The sequence below is a fragment of the Polypterus senegalus genome, chromosome 3 (genome assembly GCF_016835505.1).
Source record: "Polypterus senegalus isolate Bchr_013 chromosome 3, ASM1683550v1, whole genome shotgun sequence".
In the NCBI taxonomy this organism is placed as follows: Eukaryota; Metazoa; Chordata; class Cladistia; order Polypteriformes; family Polypteridae; genus Polypterus; species Polypterus senegalus.
This window is the reverse complement of record NC_053156.1, coordinates 258,575,854-258,599,919: the sequence shown is the minus strand read 5'-3', so window position 1 is coordinate 258,599,919 and position 24,066 is coordinate 258,575,854. Positions and strand designations below refer to the sequence as shown.

At 38.0% G+C, this 24,066-nt stretch overlaps 1 protein-coding gene across 2 annotated transcripts; it reads left to right on the top strand.

The window, feature by feature from the left end:
- Nucleotides 1-17,068: 17,068 nt before the first annotated feature.
- Nucleotides 17,069-21,537, top strand: mrpl19 (mitochondrial ribosomal protein L19). 2 transcript variants are annotated; one of them, XM_039748970.1, is made up of 6 exons: nt 17,069-17,216; nt 17,512-17,632; nt 17,734-17,852; nt 18,097-18,231; nt 20,346-20,527; nt 21,127-21,537. In XM_039748970.1, the coding sequence occupies exons 1-6, from the start codon at nt 17,102-17,104 to the stop codon at nt 21,346-21,348; spliced, it is 894 nt and encodes a 297-aa protein (XP_039604904.1). In that variant the 5' UTR covers nt 17,069-17,101; the 3' UTR covers nt 21,349-21,537. The 2 variants fall into 2 exon arrangements, with proteins under 2 accessions (XP_039604904.1, XP_039604905.1); XM_039748971.1 differs by having other exon boundaries at nt 17,124-17,216; nt 17,512-17,618.
- The last annotated feature ends 2,529 nt before the right edge of the window (nt 21,538-24,066 follow it).

Genomic DNA, 24,066 nt, shown 5'->3' with positions numbered 1-24,066 from the left:
TACAAGTACATAATAAGAAGAGTACCTGCACTTTGAACAATTAAAATGTGTTTCCATTTTAAATTTTAAAGTCTAAATATTCTTGATTATAATAAACATTTGCCATTTTTCACCCTTCGATAAAGGTCCATAGTGGCCTAGATCCCTAGTAAAGTATCAAAAAACAAAAACAACATCATATTCATGATCACTAACCTTGAAACAGTCAAAAACAAAACTCCATATTCTTATGTTTGAAATGCAACATTTTTGTCCTTCTGGGAGTGGCTTTTAGAGGGCTAGGGTTACCCAAAAATATTATATTATTGATCAACAACTTTCAAATAGCTTAAAACAGCATCTACATACCTATATTACTGAATTTGAAGTGAAAAGGAGATACCCTTGTATCCTATTGGGGGTGAACGTCTGGGGTCAGTTTTTGTGGCATGCACAGCTTCATGCCCTTCTGATCATTTTTGCTGAATAAACCTATTGGTTTACTCTTTATCATAAGGGTGTACCAACACAAAAATGGCCCATTTAGGGTTTAGTTGACTAAAATTAAGGGAAACCCCAAAAAACTTGACGTCTTCCATACATAGACATTAAGACAGATCAAAAGGTACAGTATATGTGAGAGTTTTCTTGTATCAGTTAACACAATAGTCAGTAAAACAAAAAAAAATCATGTTGAGATTTTAATAAACCAGACATTTAATCAAAAGAGTGGAACTGAAATGTGCTCAGCTGAGTGCCTCTGTCTCTCTACGGCTGTGTGAATTGTTCTTCATGTCATGAACACATGCCTGTTGCGTGATTCTAATTTGGCCTGGTTGTGGAGAAATGGATGTGTGAGCAAATACATCAGACTCATTCCCTATCCATGGATGGTTCATACCTTCTGCCCAATCCTGGCAGGGTGGACACCCATCCCCATGGCTTTATAAATGGCTCAAACATTTGAAAATGAACAGTTGGACTTCACAATCACCTCTACTAGGTGTTGTTCATAACACACAGCCACTTCAGAACTGCTAATTATCCCAACATTTACATCTTTTGCATGTGAGACAAAAAAAAACCTGGAGTACCCAGAGAAAGAATGAAGGAACGTGTTAACTCCACAAAGAGAATGCCCAGGTGTGGGATTTTAACCCAAAATGTTGGATCCATGACGCATAGTACTAATTATATAAATGCAACCATTAAAAATAAAAACTATGTTAAATTTATGCAACAATCTAAAACACTTCAGTATATAAGATACCACGGAATTAAATCTTTTGCAACACACAACACGTTCAACCCAGAACATCAAACTTTATCTGCTATAGCATTTAAAACAGCAAACTCTTTTTTTCTCCATCCATTCACCAACTAAACTTAAGAGTGTGTTTCTGGACTTTGTGAGGTAACTGAATTGATAGAAACAGAAGGTGTTCCAGCTGGAGATAAAAGAATAGAGAGACAGCTTTTTATCTGAAATTGTAATACTTTGACATTATTTTCCATACAATCTCATAAAGTGATCAAGAGTTTAAAGTAGGAAATATTTATTTTATTAAAGGTTACAGAAATGCTAAACATTAATATTTAACTCATTTCTATGTTGACGTGCAGTATTTTAATTTTTACTTGTCTGTTTATTATGCTATAATTCATACCTGTTTATGAGCCCATTACCAGTACAGCCTGTGACTTTGAGATAGGTCCTCCCGACACTTGGTGGAAGGTAGAAAAAAATCAATAATCAATATCCCGCACTGCGGCTCATTGATAATAAGAAGGCTTTAAAATAAATAAATTCATGTACTGAAAAGAAAACACAAATTAGCTTACCAGATGTATTCCCCACTCGACTAACTACTACAGCAATTTGTGCTTTAATTTTCTTTACAGATACATTTGCCAAAAATCGATTTCCATTTGTTCTTGATCCTTACAATGTTACCTGTGGCATTTTACAAGAAATCCATCCTGAGTACATCTCTTCTGCCAACTTGATTTGATAATACGGATGGATATTCCTCACGTCTCATTTAATTTTCTTCTTGAACTGTATAAATCTCTCCCCAGATCTGAACCTCTACCCAAGTCTATCCTGATCTTGTAACCACAATTTTTAGTGTGTTATATGGAGGACACTATTATCTGGTTTTATGAAATAATTTTAGCGACAGGGAGATTCAATTTCCAATATCAAAGGAGAGGTACTGAATACATACCAAGTCATTTTTTGTCAATTTTTAAAAATTTAATTACATACTACTTTGACATTATAGAGTAAGTTTAAGTGACAAAAATCCTCATATAAAGAAATTTTGCATTTATAATATAACAAAGATGTGAAGGACATCTAAGAAGGTTTATAGATTTGGTACATTATTAAATATTAGCGCTCAAGGGGTTGATAAAGTGACAGGCTCATGTCACACAATGAGTCAGTGGCGAGATTCGATTTTGTACTGTGGTGTTCTTCTCTCCGGTCCTTAAATACTAAGCCAAACTCATTTTAAAGCTTCTGGACAACCTCAGAAGCAGCAATTGAAACATTCATCAATATTTTTTTAACCTGTGTTATCCAAGTTTTATGGTTGTAGGATGCTGGTGCTTATGGAAGGAAAATAATAGATTATGGGGGGAAGTCCACACAGAAAAGGGAGATCAAGTAAACTCCACTCGGACACCAATTTAAACACTACTTCTGTACTCATGTTTCCTGTGTTGTGCACTGTGGGTTAGTAGACTTTTCAGCTTTCTTTTGACTTGTCCCGTTGTTCATCTAGTATTCCCACAATATGCCACTTAAAAGCCTCACGCTTTGGTAGCACTGCCATCTACTGGTATTCACAAGTATTACATCATAGTTATGTAAGTGTTTTTTTTTGGCAGGAGTTGATCTCCTTGTTAAACATTCATTCTTTTTTTGAACACACTTTTTTCATTAGAAGGTCACAGAAAGCCAGAGCTAATCATAGCAGCATTCTGTGTGGGTTGCCTTTCCATCACAGTGTGCATTCACACATACACTCATACTCAAACAATTTAGTGTTGCCATTTATGCTAACACACTCATCTTTGGGATTTAAATGAAATAAACTGAACACAGGGAGAATGTTGAAACTCCAGAGGGGCTTACATTTGAAGCATATTTCTAGCTGTGGGTTCCAACAGGAGTCAGTAGAGCAAGTAACCATTAAGCAGATTTTAGGAAAACCCAAAGAAACTTTCATTAAACAAGCAATAAACAGATGTCAACAATATGGGTGAACAAAACATACCATATCACTCCGCATCCACAGAGCATACATCCCTCTTTTTAAACCCCCTGTTCTTTTAATGGTGTTTAGCCCTTTTTTAACAATTCAATTTTTAATTATCCCAAGTATTTCACAGCACTTCTGGTGTACACACCGCACACACTACCCTTAAAAAAATTATAGCATAGTGTGTTTTGTAGTAAGCACAATTCCTGGATGCTTTACAATTACAGATTCACCATACACTTGTTTGTGTACAGTTTTTTTTTTCAATCGAACACCATGTGGTTGGATAAGTTGCTTAGTGCAATGCAGTACTTGTAGTACAATCCATTGTCTTGACAACTAAATTACAATGCTCTGCTTTATAACAAGTGTGATTAAAAGTGTCACCCAGTGAGCACAGGGCGCAAGGCAGGAACAAATCCAGGGCAGGGCACCAGCCCACCGCAGGACACACACACACACCAAGCACACACTAGGGACAATTTAGGATGCACCTAACCTAACCTAACCAGCATGTCTTTGGAAGTTGGTGGGAGGAAACCGGAGCACCCAGAGGAACCCCATTCAGACACGGGGAGAACATGCAAACTCCACAAACCCAGGTCTTCTTACTGCGAGGCAGCAGCACTACCACTGTGCCACCGTGCTGCCCCCAACAGGATACATGCCAGTAAATTGTTGTCATTTTATATAGTGCCTTTCTACAGTGAACAGTAGGCTTTGGAGCTTTACAGGTAGAGAACTTTAGTACGATTCACAGGTAAAAATGACTTTCACCATAAGAAAAATGAGTCTCACCATAAGACAGAGCCATCAATTGAATCTGAAACCTTGGAGTCAACAGCCCAATACCTTAGCTACCAAGTCAGTCTGAATACCAGCAAAGTTAACTATGAGAGAAAAATGAGCTAGAACTAAGGGTGACGCCTCAGTTGCACATTTAAAAACTTACTGTGGGTAATTTGCCTTCTAAAATTACTTGAAAGTAATGTGTAATACAGGATGTACAGTGACCAATAAGACAAAAACTAACGCTAGATAATTTTACAGAGTAATGATGATGGATTTGAAAGAACAATCAGAAGGGTGACACAGCCGTACTGACCTTTTTATCTGGTTGCCCAGATCATATTCTGAACAGTCTGCACCCAATAGGAGATGCCATTCATAGTATTGAAATACATCTACTGATTGTACAGAAAATAACATTGCTGATGTTCCTGGAATTATTGAGTGTTTCGGGTCTTTCAACATCATACACACTCATCCAGGTGACCCAGCTGGAGCTTATCAAATACACAGGATTAGTCAGGCAATGTCAGCGTGTAGAATGGAAAGCCAGATACTTCCCTGTGCAGGATGGCAGTAAGGGCTCTCTAACTGAGGCCTTCATTTTTCTTTGCATAGTAGGAATTGAGAGCAGGAGAGCCATCCTCAAGACCACCAAGGTGACAGAGAGAGGGTTGTAGATCAAGAAAGGAGAGAATTGGGGTCTAAGTAGCATGCCAACTGGATACAAGCTGGGGTTTGATCAGCTCCTGCTGAGTCACCTGGATGAGAGTTTATGAAGTTGAAACTGTTGGGTCCTGGACTCATACGAGATGCTGCCTGGATGGGCATTGGCAACACAAGATACCTGTTTGAATAATGAAATGCATATTTGATTGTGTTTGTTAAAATATAATCGGTTTCAACTTCTTCCTTGTCAGACAATGGTGACACACTGAATGTTGTTTAAACATGAAAGTAAGAAGGTCACAGTACTCTGTAGGTGTGATAATAAACATGAACTTGAAATTCAGCCAAGAAAAGTGCTATGGGCTCCTCAGGTCAAACTTGGCATAATAAAATATGCATTTCATTATTCAAACAGAAGTCATGTGTTGCCAGTGCACATCCTGGTAGCATCTCATACAAGTCAGGACCCAACACCAGGATGACCTACCACTCTGTTCACTCACATGTACCAAATTAAAGTTGCCAATCAACATACCATGCATGTCTTTGAAGAGTGGAAGGAAACTGCAATATCCATAAAATAACCTCAGGACCAAATGCATCCAGACAGAGACCAAATTGTGATCTGAATCTAGGAATGAAAGTCATGAGGCAGCAGTACTGCACCACCCCAAAGTAACTGCATCCATCAATTCTTCTCCTTAGCCTGTGTGATGCAGGGTCACAGTGGGCCAGAGATAATTCTAGCAGCATCACATCCATGACAAGTTTGAGCAGTATGGCAGAAACTCTAAAATTAGTACTATTCAATGTTGTTATTATTTTTTTTTCTAAATTCATTCATTTTGAAACCTATTTAATCCAATTCATGTTACAGGAATTGATGTCCATCCAGGCAGCATCAGAAACAATGCAGAACAGAGCACTTGGATTGACCTCAGTTCTGTCCATTCCTTCACTTTGTTGAGTTAATGTTATACTGTATTTATTGTATGTCTTTGTGGGTTTGGGAAGGAATGGCAATATCTGGCGAAAGACTACAGAGTGACCAAGCTGATATTTGAGCCCAAGGGACTGGGACTGTGAAGCAGCAGGTCAAATCACTTCATAATCCAAGATATTTAAGCACAATAACAGTATTCTGCAACCCTTTCAATTCAATTCAGGGTCACTTTCACAATTTTATTTTATTTTCCCTGTTTGTTACATTTTTGTAAACATTCAGCAGATACCTACAATTGTAATTTATGTCTCATAGCTGTCATCCAGAACACGGCTGTCTTAACAGCATTATAGGCCCCCAAACAAAGCAGTGCACTGGGACCCCCACTTACACAACCACTCAGCAAGTCACAACATACATAGATTAGCGTGGGGCCCCCGGGCAACTACCCAGCGTGCCCATACATTAAGATCCAGGAGGGTTATGCATATAAGTCTTCTGAAAGAAAAAAGAAAAAATGTTTTTTTTTAATCTGCTTTAATCTTTTGTTCTAGTATAATAGACCCTACTGAAATGATTAAGATGCTCCTGCTGCTGACTGCAATTTCAAAAGCAATGACGTGCGTTGTTAATTGTAGTGTCAAGGATGGTCACCTAAAAAATATTTTGATGACCTCTTAATCTTGCAAAAGCCAGGCAATGTCTGAATTTGTAATAAAAAAGCAAAGTCTCCCTTAACAGCTGGTAAGATTTATAAGGCTTTGAATTTAACTAGTTTTTGACCATCCACTGGACTTCCTTGCTATCATAAATGTTCCTAAGTTCTTCTTCATTGTTTCGAGCCAAGTGGTGGTGGTGTTTTAATCAGAGAAAAGCAGAGATTAATAATGATTGTAAATCTGTGAAGAATATGATAATTCTATACATGTTTAGTCTAGTAGGAGTACAATTAAAATGTAGGTATGAAAAAGCCACATTAAAAAAGTGGATTTTTGGAATTTGTGTTTTTTTAATTGTTCATGTTGTTAGGATAGCATAACTCAAATTGCCATCTCATTAAATCTGTTATAGTTAGCTCTTAGAATAATAAGCAGACCACTATTAGAAGATCTAAGGTTACAATTTGGAATCTAAGGGGACAGGCACACCAAAATATAGGAAGGAACAAGATTATTTAAAGCCATATATACCGTTGATAGTGTTTTAAAGTCAATTATAAAGGACAAATCTAAAGTGCACAGAGGCTAATACTGGTGAGATGTGCTCAAATTTTCTTTTTCACGTGAAGATTCTTGTTGCTGCATTCTGAACTAATTACAACCAATTGATGTCTTTATTAGGAAGTCCTCTTACGAGTGCATTAAAGTCAACTAAAAAGAAAATTAATTTCTCAGCATCTTGCAGTGTTTTAAGAGGTCTACCTTTTGCAGTGTTACTTAAATATAAAAAAGCAGTCCTAGTAATCTAGTTAATGTGCAATTTAAAGTTTAGTTCAGAGCCCATAATTACACCTAGATTATTTACCACCGCCTTGACCTTTAATGCAAAGGGATCAAGTTTATTTCTAAGACCTTCACTGTTTACACTTTTGCCAACTACTAAGATTTCTGTTTTTTTACTTATTTAGTTTGAGGAAATTACTACTCATCTATTCAGAAATACAACAAAAACATTTTATCAGAGAAGCCAGAGCACCAGGATCATTATAAGTAAAGTTGGGTGTCATCTGCGTGACTATGGTAGTAGGTGACTTTCTGTTATGATGGAAACAAGTTGTTTACAGTAGTACATCGTATATATAATATTATCGACCACCAAACTACATTCACTACAACTAACAAAGAATTTTCTACCTGTTAAATAAGACAGAAACCAATTTAGGACAGTATCTGAGAGACCTATTGTCTAAGTCAATTTATAAGGATGCTGTGGTCTATGTTGTCAAATGCTGTGCTCAGGTCAAAGAGAGCAAAAACAGATATGTGACCCCTGGATGAATTAATTTGCGAGTCATTTATGACTTTAACTAGTGCAGTTTCTGTACTATGATTTGCTCTAAATCCTGACTGAAACTTATCAAGTATAGAATGTTTGTTCAAGTAATCATTTAGCTGCTGAAAAACTGCTTTTTTCTAGAATTTCCCTTCAGAAAGACAGCTTACAAATTGGTCTAAAGTAGTTCAAGACAGAAGAGCCAAGATAATTTTTCTTATCATTGTCTTTTCTTGTCTTTAAAATTATCTAAAATGAACATACATCCATCCATCCATTTTCTAACCACACAGGGTCACGGGGCCTTATCTGCTTGTATGCCTAACATGAATTGTTCTACCTCACTTTGCTCACAATGGGAAAACAAAAAAACTTATTCTGTAGTGATGAACTCGAGGATTATTTGCCAGAGTGGTTAAAAAGCCATGCAGCTGTTTGTCTCTGGGTGCCCATTCTGTTGTCTTTCCTTAATTGGAGCAATGGCACCTGGTGAAGACCAATATTGGATTAGGATGATTCAGTTAAAGTAAATTCTTCTAATAAACAAATTAAACCTCCAAAGTGCTACTGTACTTACTATGCACCGTGTCCATTACCATTTTGGACTGATGTTATAATCTGAAATCAAACAAACTTGGACTTGAGAGATCAGGCCAAGTTTGCAAGTAGGAATTCCAAGTGCTGGGTGTGTTTTCTTTCCATTTTCTGAGTCAGAATTCAGAAATCACATGTTCCAAGTTTTAGTCAGATGCCGCATTAATTTTTGCACAACAACGCCATCTACTGGAAGAAAAAACTGCAGTTGCACACTTGTCCTAAATGCAGGGAAATCACTGTCTATAACAAATGCATAATTGATCAAGTTTACTTTTGGTGCCAGGTGTAGCTCACCCTGTACAGTCATACTGTCAGCCCTACAATAAATTAGATAACTAAGCAACCTGAGCTAAAGAAGACTTTCAAATGTCTGGGTGCCTCTTCTTCAATGCTATGTGCTGAGGAGGTGCCATCATCCCACTTTAACAGGCTCACATATGGAAAACTGTAACAGTCTTGTAGCTTAGATTTACTGTCCTTACCAAAACACACTCTCGCTTGTAATTCAGTTCCAAGGAGATCAGGTTCATCCTTAGTGTGGCTGTGGATCATATCTCTCTATTATAAAAGAAATTCTTGAGACGAGACTATTGCCAAGAGATTTTTTCAAGTCCCGTCCCCCTCTCAACCATTTCAGGTTAATGGCCCACGCCCACGATCCTCTCACCACTCATTCGTGTGAATGTTTTTGTCAGACACAGTTCCTGCTTTCTTAGCTCTTATAATTTTTTATGATTTCCTCACTTTAAGTTCCCAATAAAAGAAGACTTATTATGTCCAAATCTTATTGAAGAATTTCAAGGGTTATCAACAGAAGAAACAAGTACACGAGCAATCCTAGCACCGAGAAACAAACTCAAACAAATTTACACGAAAATTGTTGATCGGTTACACGGCAAATTGGTTAAATGCATATCAATAGACTATGCTGAAACAGTTGGTTGTGATGTTGCAGAAGATGAAAACATCAAGTTACAATATCCCATAGAATATCTACAACTGTTAACACCGTCCAGTCTTCCACAGGCCAAATTACTGTTGAAAGAAGGGTGTATCGTAATGTTATTGCGTAATTTATGTCTGATTGATGGGCTATGCAATAGGACAGGATCAGTTGTATTCAAAATTGGCTGAACAATTCTGACATGTAAAATTTTAACAGGTGACATGAAAAGTAATGTAGTACATCTTCCACAGATAACATTAGACACCAAAAGAGATCTTGATATGCTATTTGTATTAAAACGTTTACAGTTTCCCGTTAGAATAGCTTCTGCTATGACAATTTACAAATCATAGGGACACACATTCGAAAAAGTCAGTTTAATGATTAGAGAGAAAGAAACGATATTCACTCACGGGCAGTTAAACGTTGCATTGTCACAATGTAAGTCCAAACATGGAATCAAAATTCAATGCGATATTGACGAAAAGTTAATTCAAAAAATAGATTTTTATAAATTTTACAGTAAAAGTGTAAGTTTAAAAAGTATTTGCATGTTAATTTCAAAGCCAAACAGAACAAAAACGTACTGTATAACACAACGAATACCTCTAACGCAACATGAAACATCATTTTCTTTCAATTTATTATGTTTTCCTATTTTTTACTATGGTTAATTACTCGCTGTAATGTAAAATAGTTACTTCTATTATGCATAGGTAATAATTCCCATGAAAATAACAATTTGTTTAAATTGTACATCCACTTCCCCATACATGAGCGGCAGATCCGTGAAGTGGCTAGCATGTACCGCCCACCCGGGGGTTGGCAAGCGAAGCGAGCAGGGGGCACAACCCCCTTGTATCATTTGGGGTCAGAATCTAGCCTTCAGTCTCTTAACATCACTACAGACTGTGCACGAGCACCCTAATCTAATGAGCTCAGGAAACACTATGGTAGCTTGAATGAATACAGTGGCTGTTAGCTGTGGGGTCAGCACCATTTCTATTACTATGCAAGCATGCATATCTATCCTTTAAAAACTGAGACCTTTCTAAACGAGATCAGGCTCATCTTTTGAGTGGTTATAACTTATGTTATCCCTGGCCTTCACACTTAGAGCCTACTATGAATGGATTGAATACACAAGCTACCAAACCATCTGAATTCTTTTTATGAACTGAGTAGCTAGTGTCATATGTACCTGCAGGCCATAATAAACAAAAAATAATGATATCAAATGATGTATAGTATATCCTGATGTATGTAATGACTTGCATCTAGGAATGACTAAATGAAACCTCCATGCATTTCCTAAAACATATTTTTCAATTACAAAGTCAGCTACAGCCTAACATATCAACACTGGACCCAAAGCATGAAGCACATGTGGACATCACTATAGTTAATCTCAGAGCATACACTTTCCTGCCAGGGATATTAGTACCCACAAGAAGACGCCACTCAAACAGTGGATGAGTGAAGAATAGAACCAGAGTTTCTGGAACTGTGACACCAGTGTGTTAACTGCAGTATAGTCTCGCTAACGCCAGACGTATAATATATAAGACTGGAGACAACCATGAGTGAATTGTGCTTAAAACTGTGTCATGTTTCTAAATAAATCCAAAGCCTCATGAAGGCAGTGCTCAAAGTAGGAGCAGTGATTATGAACTGCAAAGATCAGAAATGTTCTTGTTAACCTGGTCCAACAGACAGAAAGCTTCTGTTTACGACGAACGTTCTATAGGTGAAAAGTTATCCTAAATAATTAGACGTATAAATTCGTACTGCATGTGCAGAGAGCACATCGCACATTTTAAAAATAAATATAACCTGATGCAAGGGAATAACCTTTCTGTAGCATCAGATGATACATTGGCATTCAACAGCAACAACGGACAAGTGGTAAACTTGAACAAAATGCTGTCGCAGGTGCTTTGTGTACTTTCTGTTGTTCACTGTTACGATGATAATGTGGGAGTCAATGTAAACTGAAAGAATTTACAGTTTTTCACAAAAATCTTTACAGCAAAATATGCATTTGAAGTAAACAGTGTATCACCCTCCATCAAAAGGACTGCCGTTGAGACCTGATAACAAAGAGCCACTGGAGATGCAGATTTTAGTTCTCAAAATGGAAATCAACAAATCTGCCTAACAGCACCAGTAGATGCACAGACGAGACTGCACAACATCCATTTTAAGAATGCACATCTAAATGAATAATTAAAGAAATTAAACATTACTGTCTTATTGGAAATGCAAACATGCCATTAAAAAATAGCTGCGGCATTTCAACATGTTGTATACCCACAGACCACAATGCTTATTTAAACTCTATTTACTGCTGTTATGTCATAAAGTGATGCAATAGTTAAAATGACAAAAAGATATCATAGCATACAGTGGCACTTCTCAAAAGTGTGGAGCCCAGTAGCTGCGGTGGTCTACCTGTGTGTATGTCTGTCTGTCTCCACACACATTAATCATTGAGCTTCAGTTACCTTGTTCTACTGAATTCCAGAATGGACAACAGTAATTTAGATTTTATTTTCTCCCAGCGTCAAGTCTTTTTTTAAGTTTCTTTTGCTCTCTTCCTGAATCCCCGGTAGTGGTTTAAAATGCATGGACTGGTAGAATTGAGGGTGGTTGTTTTTCAAAGAAGCTGTTGGGTGTAGACTTTGAACCGCAGGATTTCACTGCTATTTACTACACAGTTTGTCTCCAGATGTGCATTGTTGTTTAAGAATCACATCTGGCTACCTACAGTTTGATAACATCAGGTTACTTTATTCCAGTATCTATATATATAATTCACTAAGGCAAGACAACCATGGAAAGCACGACGGAAGGGGTGTGGATTCACTAAGCTGCCGACAAGTAAGACACCTATGGCGCACGCAGGAAGGAGCCACGCCGGAGGTGAATCGCCATATGCAGCGTGTAAAATGGTTTGCGAGGGGTATCCCATGGAATCCTTAAAACAATCCTTTACAACTGAGGTTAAAACACAATGAAGTAAGCAGTCTTTAAAAACCGAGTTTTTGGTTACGACGCGACCGCGTGCACCATAGCAAACTGTTTTACATGCTACATACAGCAATTCGCATCCGCGACAAACGTGCGTCTTCTTAGATGCTTCTGCAGGAACACGGAAAGTTTACGTGAGTCACAGGTGCATCTGGACTGTGCAAAGACGACAACGACTCAAGTGACGAGTTGGAGGTGCGCACATGAGGGATGGCAGTCTGCCAGTTTTCAGTCACGGATGATTGTGTGTTGGTTCGTTCCGTGCATTGTTACAATGTTGCTTTTCTTGCTGATTTATTACATTACCGATTTTTCAAATGTTAATTTTCTCCCTGTGCTTAAAAATCATTAAAAAACCGGCCTGATTATGCGGCGCGTAAGGTACGCCACGGGTTGGCTAGTTTGTAATAAAACTTTGAAAGATTTTGCCTGATAGTCGGCAGAATATGTTGATTATAACAAAAAACTCAGACGAGATTGCAGATAATGCTGAAATGAAAACTACTCACTTATATTTGTTATGAACATGGTAAATGGTATACTACAAAACATTTGTTTAATTAATTCACTTTCTTGCAGTGGTGTAGAGTGGCTCAGTTATTAGTGCTGTTACTTTTACGGTTTCCAGACCAAGGCTTTAGTCCCAGTCTGGCTAATGTCTTTATGGGGTTTGCATGTTTTTCCCATGCCTGTGTGAGACTTACTTTACATACCACATATCAAATGGATATAGGTTAGTGTCGCTAAACTAGATGTCTATGAGCGAGTGTGAGGTATGCACTGTATATGTTCTGCGACAGACTCTCAGACCCTTCCAATGTTGGATCCTAACGTGCACCCAAGATAAAGCTCTAGCCCCCCAACAATGGTGTATTGCAAAAACCTCTTTGGTTAAGTAGAAAGTGAAATAAGAAAGCTGGCTAAGAACCAATACAAATTGCTAGTAGATGAACAAACTAATCTTATCTAACAAAAGTCAAAAAAGCTTTATGGCACAAAGAGTGGAAACGTCTCTATTATAAGGTATATTTTTTGTTATTCAGAAAGACTGGAACTTCAGCCTGCAAAAAATACTGTGCTGTAGTGAGAAAAATGAGAGACAAAAACACATAGTTTGCTACGTAAATGATTCATAGAGAAAATGTATTCATAAAATTTATCCTTAGGAAGACATTAATTTTTACATTTTAATTTATTTTACCTGTGCAGTAGATCAGAATAATGCAGATGCAAATGTGAAAACTACCCTTAAAATGAAGCAATGTGGAAGATCTTGTGCTGGGGTATGAAGGTTAAGTCCATAGATACACATACATAGATGCTGCATTGCTTCAGCTAGGCACGTCAATAGATCCGCCATCATGTGTGATCAAGTTCTCATTTTAAAAGTGCATCGATTTTACCCACCGTGACTTTGACAGACTGCCTCAAAACTGCACAGCCTGTAAATGAAAGGTGAGGAGAAACCTGCAGACAAAACAGGAAAAGATGTGTTTTCATTTTATTAAGAGCCCACCAGGTTGCCACTACCTAATTTTTTGAAAAACTTTAGAACATATCAGGCTTTTGACTAAGACCAAAATCAAGGTTCTAGCCCCAGTAGATCAGGAGAAATCGCATGATAGACGGACAGGCAATGGCATTTTATATATAAGAATAAATAAATACAAATCTAGTGGTTAGTCACAGAATGAATTTTCATTGTACTGTACTGAACATTGTTGTGGTTGAATTAAGATTATTTTCTAATCAAAATTTTATTTCAAACGATGCTTATTTTAATCAATCAGTCAGTCATCGTCCAGCCCGCTTATCCTAACACAGGGTCACGGGGGTCTGCTGGAGCCAATCCCAGCCAACCCCAGGCGCAAGGCAGGAACTAACCCCTGGGCAGGGTGCCAGCCCACCGCAGTTTAATCAATTAATGTTTATTTATTTCATTACCTCCTGCTAGCTTTGTATTATTATTATTATTATGATTTTTATTATGATTATTATTATTATTATTATTTTGTGTACTGTGTATTCATTCTCCCTGTTCTGAAGGCTGAAGAGGTGTTAAATTATTAATTGAATGTTTCTTTCCAGAAAACTGATGATTGACTGTTGGGCTATTGAAGACATATAATAGAATATTTTTTTAAATATTTGATACCTCTTGCCTTAGGTGTGAATTCAGTGTCCCTCTTATACCTTTCCTCTGTATCCCGGTGTATCTGAACCTTTCTTGCCCAGCGGTTCCTCTCTCAATTGTCTTCCTGTAAAGCCTGCTCTTCAGACTTGCCTATGACCCCCATTACCCACCATGTAAACTGCTCTTCTTCCAAATACTTCCTGTCTTTGAAAGTGACTCAGATTGCATCTTGTTACTATTTGGTGACAATATTATTTGGTACGTTATTTGCTTTTCTGTACGACATACTCCATTTTAAGTCCTTTTTTGCAAATATTTTAAAAAAAGTTGCAATTTAGGAATTAAACTTTGTTTGCACCCCTAACATACTGTGTCATCATCCCTAGCACTGAGCCACCAAATCCAAACTAACCAACCAGATTGTCCAGAGGGACCAGACACACACACACACACACACACACACACACGCGCGCATAGACAGATAATAGTGTTTTATTACATAGTTGATGGATCATACCATCACAGCTTCTTGAAGCTATTAATAACAAATCTTTAACAAATTATGCACCACACAAATCGTCTAAATATACCTTGCATATTGTATATACATACATTTTGACAAAATCAGTGGAGAAATAATAAGGTTAGAAGTTACAATTAACTTTAACATAACAATTCCACCTGTCTCCATATGCCTGAATATGAAAGACCACTTCAACATGTCAGATGCATAGTTGTACCACCACTAATAGGATAGCGGTCAATGCAGCATCTACGTGTGGATATCCTCCATCTTGATAAAAGAATAAGTCTCTGTGTCTATCTGTCCAGTTACTATGTCTCTGTCATTCCAACAGACCGTGCATCACAAACATTTGTAGTAATGCATTTTACTACAGCAAATGTTTATTATTCTGTAGGAATGACAAATGCAATGCATTTTATTAGTACATGCATAACTAAATACATTCCAATAGATGGTGTACTTCAAACATTAATGGTGAGCTCTATATGATTACTTAGATTATAACACATCTTAGACAGGTAGCACAGCTGATTCATATAAATGTATGTTGACTTATCAGCGTTTTGTTACATGAGTCACACATTTAGTTTTGATCTGTTCCTTATTTTCAATCAGTTACAGCTGGTGGTCTTTTAAACTGGGGAAGCACATTTTAGACCTACATCATAAAATGAGTCAATTATTGCATTATTTTATTTATATGGAAAATTCTGCCCTCTTATTTTGTAGAAAATGGTCTGTGACCCTGTCATACCAGCTGGGAGTCTTTTCCAGAGACTTGACCAGTTTCCTCTCCATGGCCAGCAGAGCAAGGCTGCTTAAACAGTTTTGTCCTATTGTGTTGCGGCTGTACGACTTGACACATTTTAAGCAGGAGAAGCTCCTCTTTACACCTGCTGATGTAGCTCCATATTTATGTTTTTGATATGTACAAATGAAAACAGTGGGCTATTTCTGTAGCAAATAAAACATAACAAGCAGCAGCTTCGTATGCCAAATATCTGCATTGGCCTGAACTTGAAATGCCAAAACGCTGTGAATCGTTTAGCGGTCCAGCCACTTTGACAGTTCCTCCAATCATCATTAAGCAGCCCAGCGTCCTGGCCCGCCCACTGCCCCATTTACTCCCAGAGAAATTGAACTTCCGCGGAAATTACGTTTTGAAGCATTTGTCCAATAAACATCTAGCTTTGCCGCACTAAAAACAAAGCATATTCCGAAGTACCATTGAAGCTGCGCGTGAGAAACAAAATCATGTTAGACGACCTGAAAGAAATTATTGCTGATTCTGAATGAACTAGTTATGAAGCTGGACACGTTCTAGCACGCTCATTGTAATAGCAACGTAAATACAACAGTACATATTTGATAATTTTTTGTAATTTTTTTAGAGGAGGCAGAGCCTCTCTTCTACTATTAGAGCAGTCACTTCTATTTTAGACATAATTTATCATTTTACAGGCAACTTATTCACTCAGTTGTTATTATCTATCTCTCATAATTGTACAGCCAAATAAAAACAGTTCCTTGTCACGTTATCTACAGAATACGATGACTTCTGCTGCAGGGGTGAATAACGTTGGTCATGGAGGACTACAGTATTTCCCGATTTTTGTTCCAACCCGTTTGCATAATCAGAAGACAATCCTTGCTAATAACTGATCTTAATTAATTTAATGGTCTGTTAGTGTTTTAACTCAGCAATGCATTCTTGTATCATATATTTTTCCTTTTCCAAGGATACCATCCAAATGATCTGAAAGCCAAAACAGACGGGTAATTGACAGTCCTTTACTTTTTTTCTCTTCAGTTTCCTTCCAAATATTTTTTTAAACCAGATAGTTTATGGTGAATACACAAATGTGTAAATGAAATCAAATGAAACACTGCTGGATCTTTTGTCATTTGCATCTTATTGCTAAAATGGAACAATTAAAAACAGTGAATGTAGCTGTTTAAGAGTACAATAAGCAATTAGGGTTGGGACATCTTAGTAAGTAAAATATCTTAACAAATAAAATACGAAAATGTTCCTTGAGTAAAAAAAGTGTGTTAACTGCAATCAACTTCTTAAGCAATTGGGTTGGAACAAAAACATGCAGGCACAGCGGCCGGTCCCCCAGCACCGATGTTGCTCACCTCCGTTCTAATGTAAGGCGATGCGCGGATCTAAACTGGCGCACTGCTTTTTTGTCCCACTGAGGCCGCCATCCTCACAACACGCCGCATGCGCACTGAAAGTCACAAGGCAATGACAGATATGGCGGCTTCCAGGAGACCTCTAGTTGCTGTTTGTGTCGCTCTGCGGTCAAGTGAATGTACCTCAGTTTTCCTTCAGAACAGTGAGTTTTTAATGAGTGCATTTTATTTTAATTACTTACTAATGTGACACGAGAGTTTTTCGGGCAAGACAAAAACCAAAGTTTTATGGCCTTGTTTTGTTTGAAAGTGTACACTTCAGCACTCATTGTCAGCTGCAAGTGAATCTGAGCGGTCCTCTCAGTAAAATGGCTCAAGAATAAAGTGTCACTACCTGCTAGTAAATAGAGCCGCGTTGTGTGGAAGGGAAGAGGCTTAAGACTTTTTTTTTAGCAGTTTATTGATGATGGTTGTTTATGTTTTTGTCTGACAATTAAGGATTTTTTTCAACAACGACCGGTTTTCACAGTCCACTTGGAGATGAACAGCCAGGAAAATTCACACCTCCTACAAAACCTGTCATTGTGGACAAGACACAGGCGGAGGTGACACAACGAAAGTAAATCGTGTTTCAATTGCACACGTGTTTGTGTGCTATAACCTATTCATTTATGAGCCGTGCTTGCGTTTTAGAAAACTGGTATCTGGCTTATTTTATAGGTTCCTAAGCCCCGAGTTCATTCCGCCCAGACAGAGAACAGTTGCAGTCAAATTTTCTATTGAGAGGAAAGATATGATACAGAGGAGAAAAATGTTAAACATTCCTGAGTTTTATCCAGGTGAGTACTCCCTTGATCACAAAGGGGTAGTATGAAATATGACGTGTGTGTGTGCGCTTTTATTGTGTTTGTGTTCCTGTGTCTGAAGCTATAATGCTCTGTAGCGTACACGGAATACAGCTGAGCTGTGAGGATTTCATAGAGCGTGATGTTATCAAAATGAAGCTTCCCTTCCTGTATATTAGCAGCATTCTGTCCCCTGTATACAGACTGTATAATATCCATCTTGCACTCTTTATTTCAGGATGCATTTTAGCGGTTACTACATCAGACCCCAATGCAAATGGAAAACTGAATCGATTTGTGGGAATCTGCATTGAGAGATCAGGGAAAGGACTGGGGGCCACCTTTACCCTGCGGAATGTCATTGAAGGGCAAGGTTGTAATGTCTTAAATGTACCTTTTTATCTGTCATTTTCGTTATGCACATTTTTCCCTCTTAAAGACTTTTGTTCACTTTGCATGTACAGGAGAATCCCTTTTACATCGGGGAGTTTTGATGTTGGCACTTTATTTCAAGCAAGTAATTTAATCTGACCATACTTGGCTGTACAAATGTGTACGTAATGGTGCCTGTAAAGTTTTACAAAGATGATGCTTGTTGTGCAATCTCTCTAATTTATTATTAAATATTTGCCTGTCTGTAATAACAGTCCTGTGATAAAGTACTTTTTTTTTTTTTTTTAATTTTTAACATATGTGGACATACCAAGATTTGATCTTCATTTAAACAGTATCTTTACATGAAGGTAATATGGGGGTTGACTTTTTAATAGTTTATTCAATAAGAAATTGTGAAAACAGTAAGCATATGCGTGGCTCTAATAGCTGGCATTTCCAGTGACTGTCTACTAATCTCTGACATTCATTTGGAAAAGGTTTTTCCCACTCCTTTGTGCAGATTTCTTTCAGCTGTGTGATGTATTTATTTATTTTTGATGACATGCATGGCCTGTTTTAAATCCGCCCCACAACATCTCTGTATGATTCTGAGCCAAGCTGTGACTTGGCCATTCCAGTACCCACCATATGATGGATAAACTGGTATGTTTAGGGTCATTGTCATGTTGCAAGGTTCTCTTTTGATTCAGTTTCAATTTTCTGACAGATGGTGTCACATTGTCCTCAAGCATCCTATGGTGCAATAAAGAATTCATAGCGGACTTTGTGATGGTGAGCTGCCCAGACCCTAAAGCAGCATTGCAGCGTCAACCTTTATATGTTAATTTAATTTCTGGCTAGCAACAGTTTATTTCTTATATATCCCTAAATTGCACAAGGAATGCCTTAATGGGCTTTAATATGCCCTGTTTGTTGAGAGCCCCCTAGCCTAGACACCCTAAGAAGACCAGAAAAAACCCCCATAACGAAAAATGGAGGGAATCTTGGGAAAGGCAGTTCAGAGAGAACTTCCAGGTAGGAGGGCATGAAATGGGTGTAAAAATGGGGTAAATACAACACACGGATCAGAACATAAGTAATCCTCTTCATAGAGGTAGATGTCCAATCTATCATTGCCATCTCAGAAATGTAATACTGAATACTTGGCTCTTGCACAGCGCTGCGCCAACTCTCAAGGGAGAATGCAGGAATAGATTACACCACTCGCTGAATAAAGAACTATCACATGTGAGGAAACAGCTTTGTTAAAATACATCAAAAACAAAGTAGAAACTAATTAACCGAAATAAAAAAACAACTGTCTCTCCATCAGTTGTGGAACTACAGCCAGATTGTAGAAAAGGAGTCAGACGAGCCAGGCACAGTCAGAGTCCTGGAGATCTTGGCCAACAAGCCACCTCCCCACATTGCTCATTCTGCAGCTCAGTCAGTGTCTGGCTGGCCAATCTGATTTTAAAAAAAAAAAAAAACAACAACCCTTGTGTCTGATGATTAAAGTGCTCCTGTATCTGAGATGACTGAGATGGCAGAACCTCTTGAGGTGACATGGCCTGGACAAGACTGAAGTTGTTTGAAATCTTCTCCACGTGTGGGTGATCTTCCAGACAGTGGAATGGTTGATTTCCAGTTGTTTTGGAGGTCTTTTAAAAATCTCTTCTTAGATTCATTTGCATCCATAATCTCTGAAGCCCTCCGAGAGCTCATCAATCGACCTGGGCATGGTGGTAACACACAAAACAACAAAAAAGCAAACCAATCACAGCGTCTGAGGCTTAAGAAGACCAGTTCTGCTGAGCTCGATTCTAGTTTGAGGTATTTAAGGTAGGGATAAATGCAGGGGTTGACATTTCTATTTGTTTTTCATTAATTATACAGTTTGATTACAAAATGTAAATGTGGCAGGATATCTGTTATACTGTATCACCTTTACCGATGAGGTGCAGTTTAAATGATGATCACATCTTGATATGCAGACATGTTACATTTTTTATGGGGTGTACGGTCTTTTTTTTTTTTTTAATATGACTGTAGGACCACAAAATGTGGTTTCTTGTTGACCGACATTTTAACAGGCTCTTTTTGTCTTGTTAGGTGTTGAAATTTGTTTTGAATTATACAACCCACGTTTACAGCGGATCGAGGTGCTTAAATTAGAGAAGAGGCTAGATGACAATCTAACATACTTGCGTGATGCTTTGCCTGAATATAGCACCTTTGATGTTAACATGAAGGCAGTTCCTAGCCCTGCAACTGGCGAAGTTCCCGTGAATTTGGTAATTATCTTGACCGGCTAAATTTACATTTTAGTAATAAAGGAATTATTGTGTATGAACGATAAAATACTGTTCATTTTTAAAATACTCAAGGGTTTCAGTTAGTGGAGATAAAAATTGCTCCTGAAAAAATCCTAGTTTAGAATTGCTACTGTGGAGGTAGGTCCCCTAATTGAGGTTTTTTTATGACTATCCAGCAATAACGAAGGTGTGCCTGATGTATACTGCCTGTCATCACGTGTGGATTAACTCCAGGATTTGTCATGTTAGTCTGTTCAGTGGCATCATCAGTCACACTTGTTCTCTCTTCCATGCTGTCTATGTGTAAATCTGATTTTACTTTTCACGGATTACCAGGTGTATGTCACAGTATGTCAGCCTTGTCAGAACGAAGCACATTCATTAGGTAGCCACCCAATTCAATCTCCTGGTTCTCTAGCTGAATAGTAAAGTAATGTTCTTTAACTAGCCTCAATTGAGGTGATCCTGTTTGTTCTGGTCTTGGACCATGTTGTTCCAGAATAGGCTCTCCACAATCCTAAAATTGAATTATGCCTCATTCATTAACTTTTTTTTTTTTTTCCTTGTTCATATTCAAGTTGAAGGTGATAATGAAGCCCAAGCCATGGTCTAAACGTTGGGAACGCCCAAAATTCAAGATACAGGGAATCCGTTTTGATTTGTGTCTCACAGAAGAACAGAAACAAGAAGCAATGAAGTGGGATCAAAGCTGGCAGGAGTTTGATTTGATGAAAGAATATGACACTTCAAAAATTGAGGAAGAGATCTGGCAGGAAGTGAAGCAGGAAATGGGCAAATAACTTCATCTACACAAAAGAAGTTCTTCCAGAATAAGGGGAGTATCAGACATGGAAGGAACTGTGAACTTGATTAAGAATATGTCCAGGAAAATGTGACTGTTAATGGTTTTTATATGGTTGCTACTTGTATATAAACATTTTTTTCTTGAATGTGTTCTGGTCTTGCGCAAGATTCCTGTGTTCACATTTTCTGAACCTGAAATACCCAACTTGTTTCACGCAGCAATTGAACAGCATTTGATCCATTGATTTTTTTTTTTTTTTTTTGAACTCTTGAAAATCTGCCAATGTGGATAATGAGCAAAATTAAATAAATATATTCAGTAAATTAAACTTGTTATAACATTACTTACTTAACATAAAAATTTGCTAAAAGAAACTGAAGAATTTGTCATAGCCTCCTTAAGCAATATGTCTACCCCAGGGAAAAATGAGCCCAAAGTGAAAAAATGTCTCACAAATACCCGAACATCAGCCTGAAAACAGAAGTGTCCACCACTGTACTGATGCAGATTTAGTACCCATCCTTCATGTGACATTTTTGAAAGAGTTGCCAACAGACAGCCCCTCCTTACACTTGGAACAGGAGAGGAGTAGAATGTCAATGCCTGACTTGCATGATCTTCATGCTTTGTGTTACTGCAGGCTACCACACCACAAGGCTTTGTGACTTCCATGTTGTCCCAGGCACAAACCCTGACCGTTGCTGCATTGTGAACCGTGCTTAGGGGGTTAATGTTTGCTTGTTGTTTTCCTTTTTATCACGAAGCTACTGTCGCATCACAGTGAACTTCGTGAGACCAAATTCACCGTGCATATCATGATGGTTTGGTTGTACAATGTCGTTATCGTCCATCATTTTTCACTTTCTATGTCAGTGCCTGATGACCAGTTCATATTGTCATCGATCTGAGCAATGGTTCAGTTTCAGTTCAGCTTTTTGTTTGCTGTTGTGTTTTTAGTTGGAGGCTCCACCCCGCTCATAAATATTGATGAGTTACTATAAAGGAAAACAAATGCAGTGGTACCTCAGTATACGTCCTTAATCCATTCCAGATCCTTTGACGTATACCAAACATTTTTCCCATAAGAAATAATGGGAAAATGATTAATCCGTTCCCATGAAAAAAAATCCTATTGTTATTGGCATATTATACATTGATGGGGTTGTATAAAATAATTTAAACACTGCATAATACTAAAATACATAAATACTAAAGCAATTAGATGAAATAAATGAAAATTTAACCTCAATTTACTTTTTAATAATGTCTTTGTTTTTCACAATCTTAGATGCCGTCGTTCTCGGCAAACGGTATGCAACAGCCAAGTCCCGGATACGCATGCCACCTTCATACTTTTCAACAATCAATTTAAATTTACGTGAAAAAACACAAAATCACATGAAAATTAGCAGAGTTATAGCTCGGGTTGTTTACTGAATGCTAGCAACTGCCGTTCTGATGCTCGTGGGCAGTTGTGGTTTTGCCTCGAGAGAGGTAAACAAGGGTAGTGCAGTGTTCTCTATGTTGAAGTAGTGACACACTCAGAATAATGTTTCGAATGCTGTTAATTTTGAACCATGTTTAACCAACTCTCCATACAGCGTGCCTACTAAACCACACCCCTCCCTCAGGCAGTCATACATCTCAAAAGACGCAGACCATAGCAATCAACACCTGAACATAAAGCAATGGACACATATACAACAGGTAGCACGTGGGTTGTTCACTGAATGCTAGCAACTGCCATACTGACGCTCACGTGCAGTCATGGCTTTGTTTCGAGAGAGAGGTAAACAAGGGTAGCATGCGAGTCGTATTCCAAACAAAGGTTGTATACCAAGCAAAATGTTTCATGTCCAAACAGGACTTATTCCAAAGTAGACGTATACCAAGGTATCATTGTACTCATTTTTTTGAGCATGATCTTTCATCCACTAGATGGCAGCAGAATACCATCCTGAGAATTATTTGGGGTTAACACTAAAATGCACCAGTAAATGTCGGCCCGAGTGCAACCTGTGGTTAACTGTTCTAACGTAATTCTAAGGCAGCTTCACGCTTGGGTTAGCACCAAGGAGGTTAATATTCAGCCATAAGAGGGCATTCCGTTTAAAGGCAGGAAGACCGAAGCTGGGCAGAGTACACAGCGGTTATGACTTCTTTATTAGTACTTACGGCTTTTTTTTTTTTAAATGATTACTTCAAGATTCATCTCAAATGAATTTTGCAAAGTACTGAGTCAGAAATTCAATCCAACTCAAGTAGAAAATATTTGTATGGCATTCAGTGAAAGTCTATGCAGTTAAATGATTTCAATTTATTCTAGAATCATATTTGTTATGCAAGTTTAAAAGGTGTATAATTTTGGGAGGTCTAAATTCTGAAGTGTGTGGTACAGAATGCTATTTTTGTTTCAGCTTTTCTGAGGTTTTTATTTTTCTTGGCAACACAATGCATGATGTGTGGCCTTGAGCTTCCAGACGAGTGTGTGATGCTCACAAATCCAGGGCTTGGTCTGCTTGACTTGCTTTTTCAGAGGCACCGTCTTCTTTAGGTGCTGTTTTGAGCAGGTTCTTCTCCACCGCTGTGTCCCTCAGTGCTCAACTTGCAGCAGATGATTCTGGCATCTGAGAAACGGTGGGAGTACAAGGGCCATGGAGGGTAGACCCCATACAGATACTGACCTGGATTGGGATTCCAGCACCACCCTCCG

Excerpts from the sequence above, each read along its gene's own strand:
- mrpl19 (XM_039748970.1), top strand. The coding sequence starts at position 17,102 with ATGCGCACTGAAAGTCACAAGGCAATGACAGATATGGCGGCTTCCAGG. Across the intron at positions 17,217-17,511 it reads CTCAGTTTTCCTTCAGAACA|GATTTTTTTCAACAACGACC; the intron begins GTGAGTTTTTAA and ends CTGACAATTAAG. Across the intron at positions 17,633-17,733 it reads GCGGAGGTGACACAACGAAA|GTTCCTAAGCCCCGAGTTCA; the intron begins GTAAATCGTGTT and ends CTTATTTTATAG.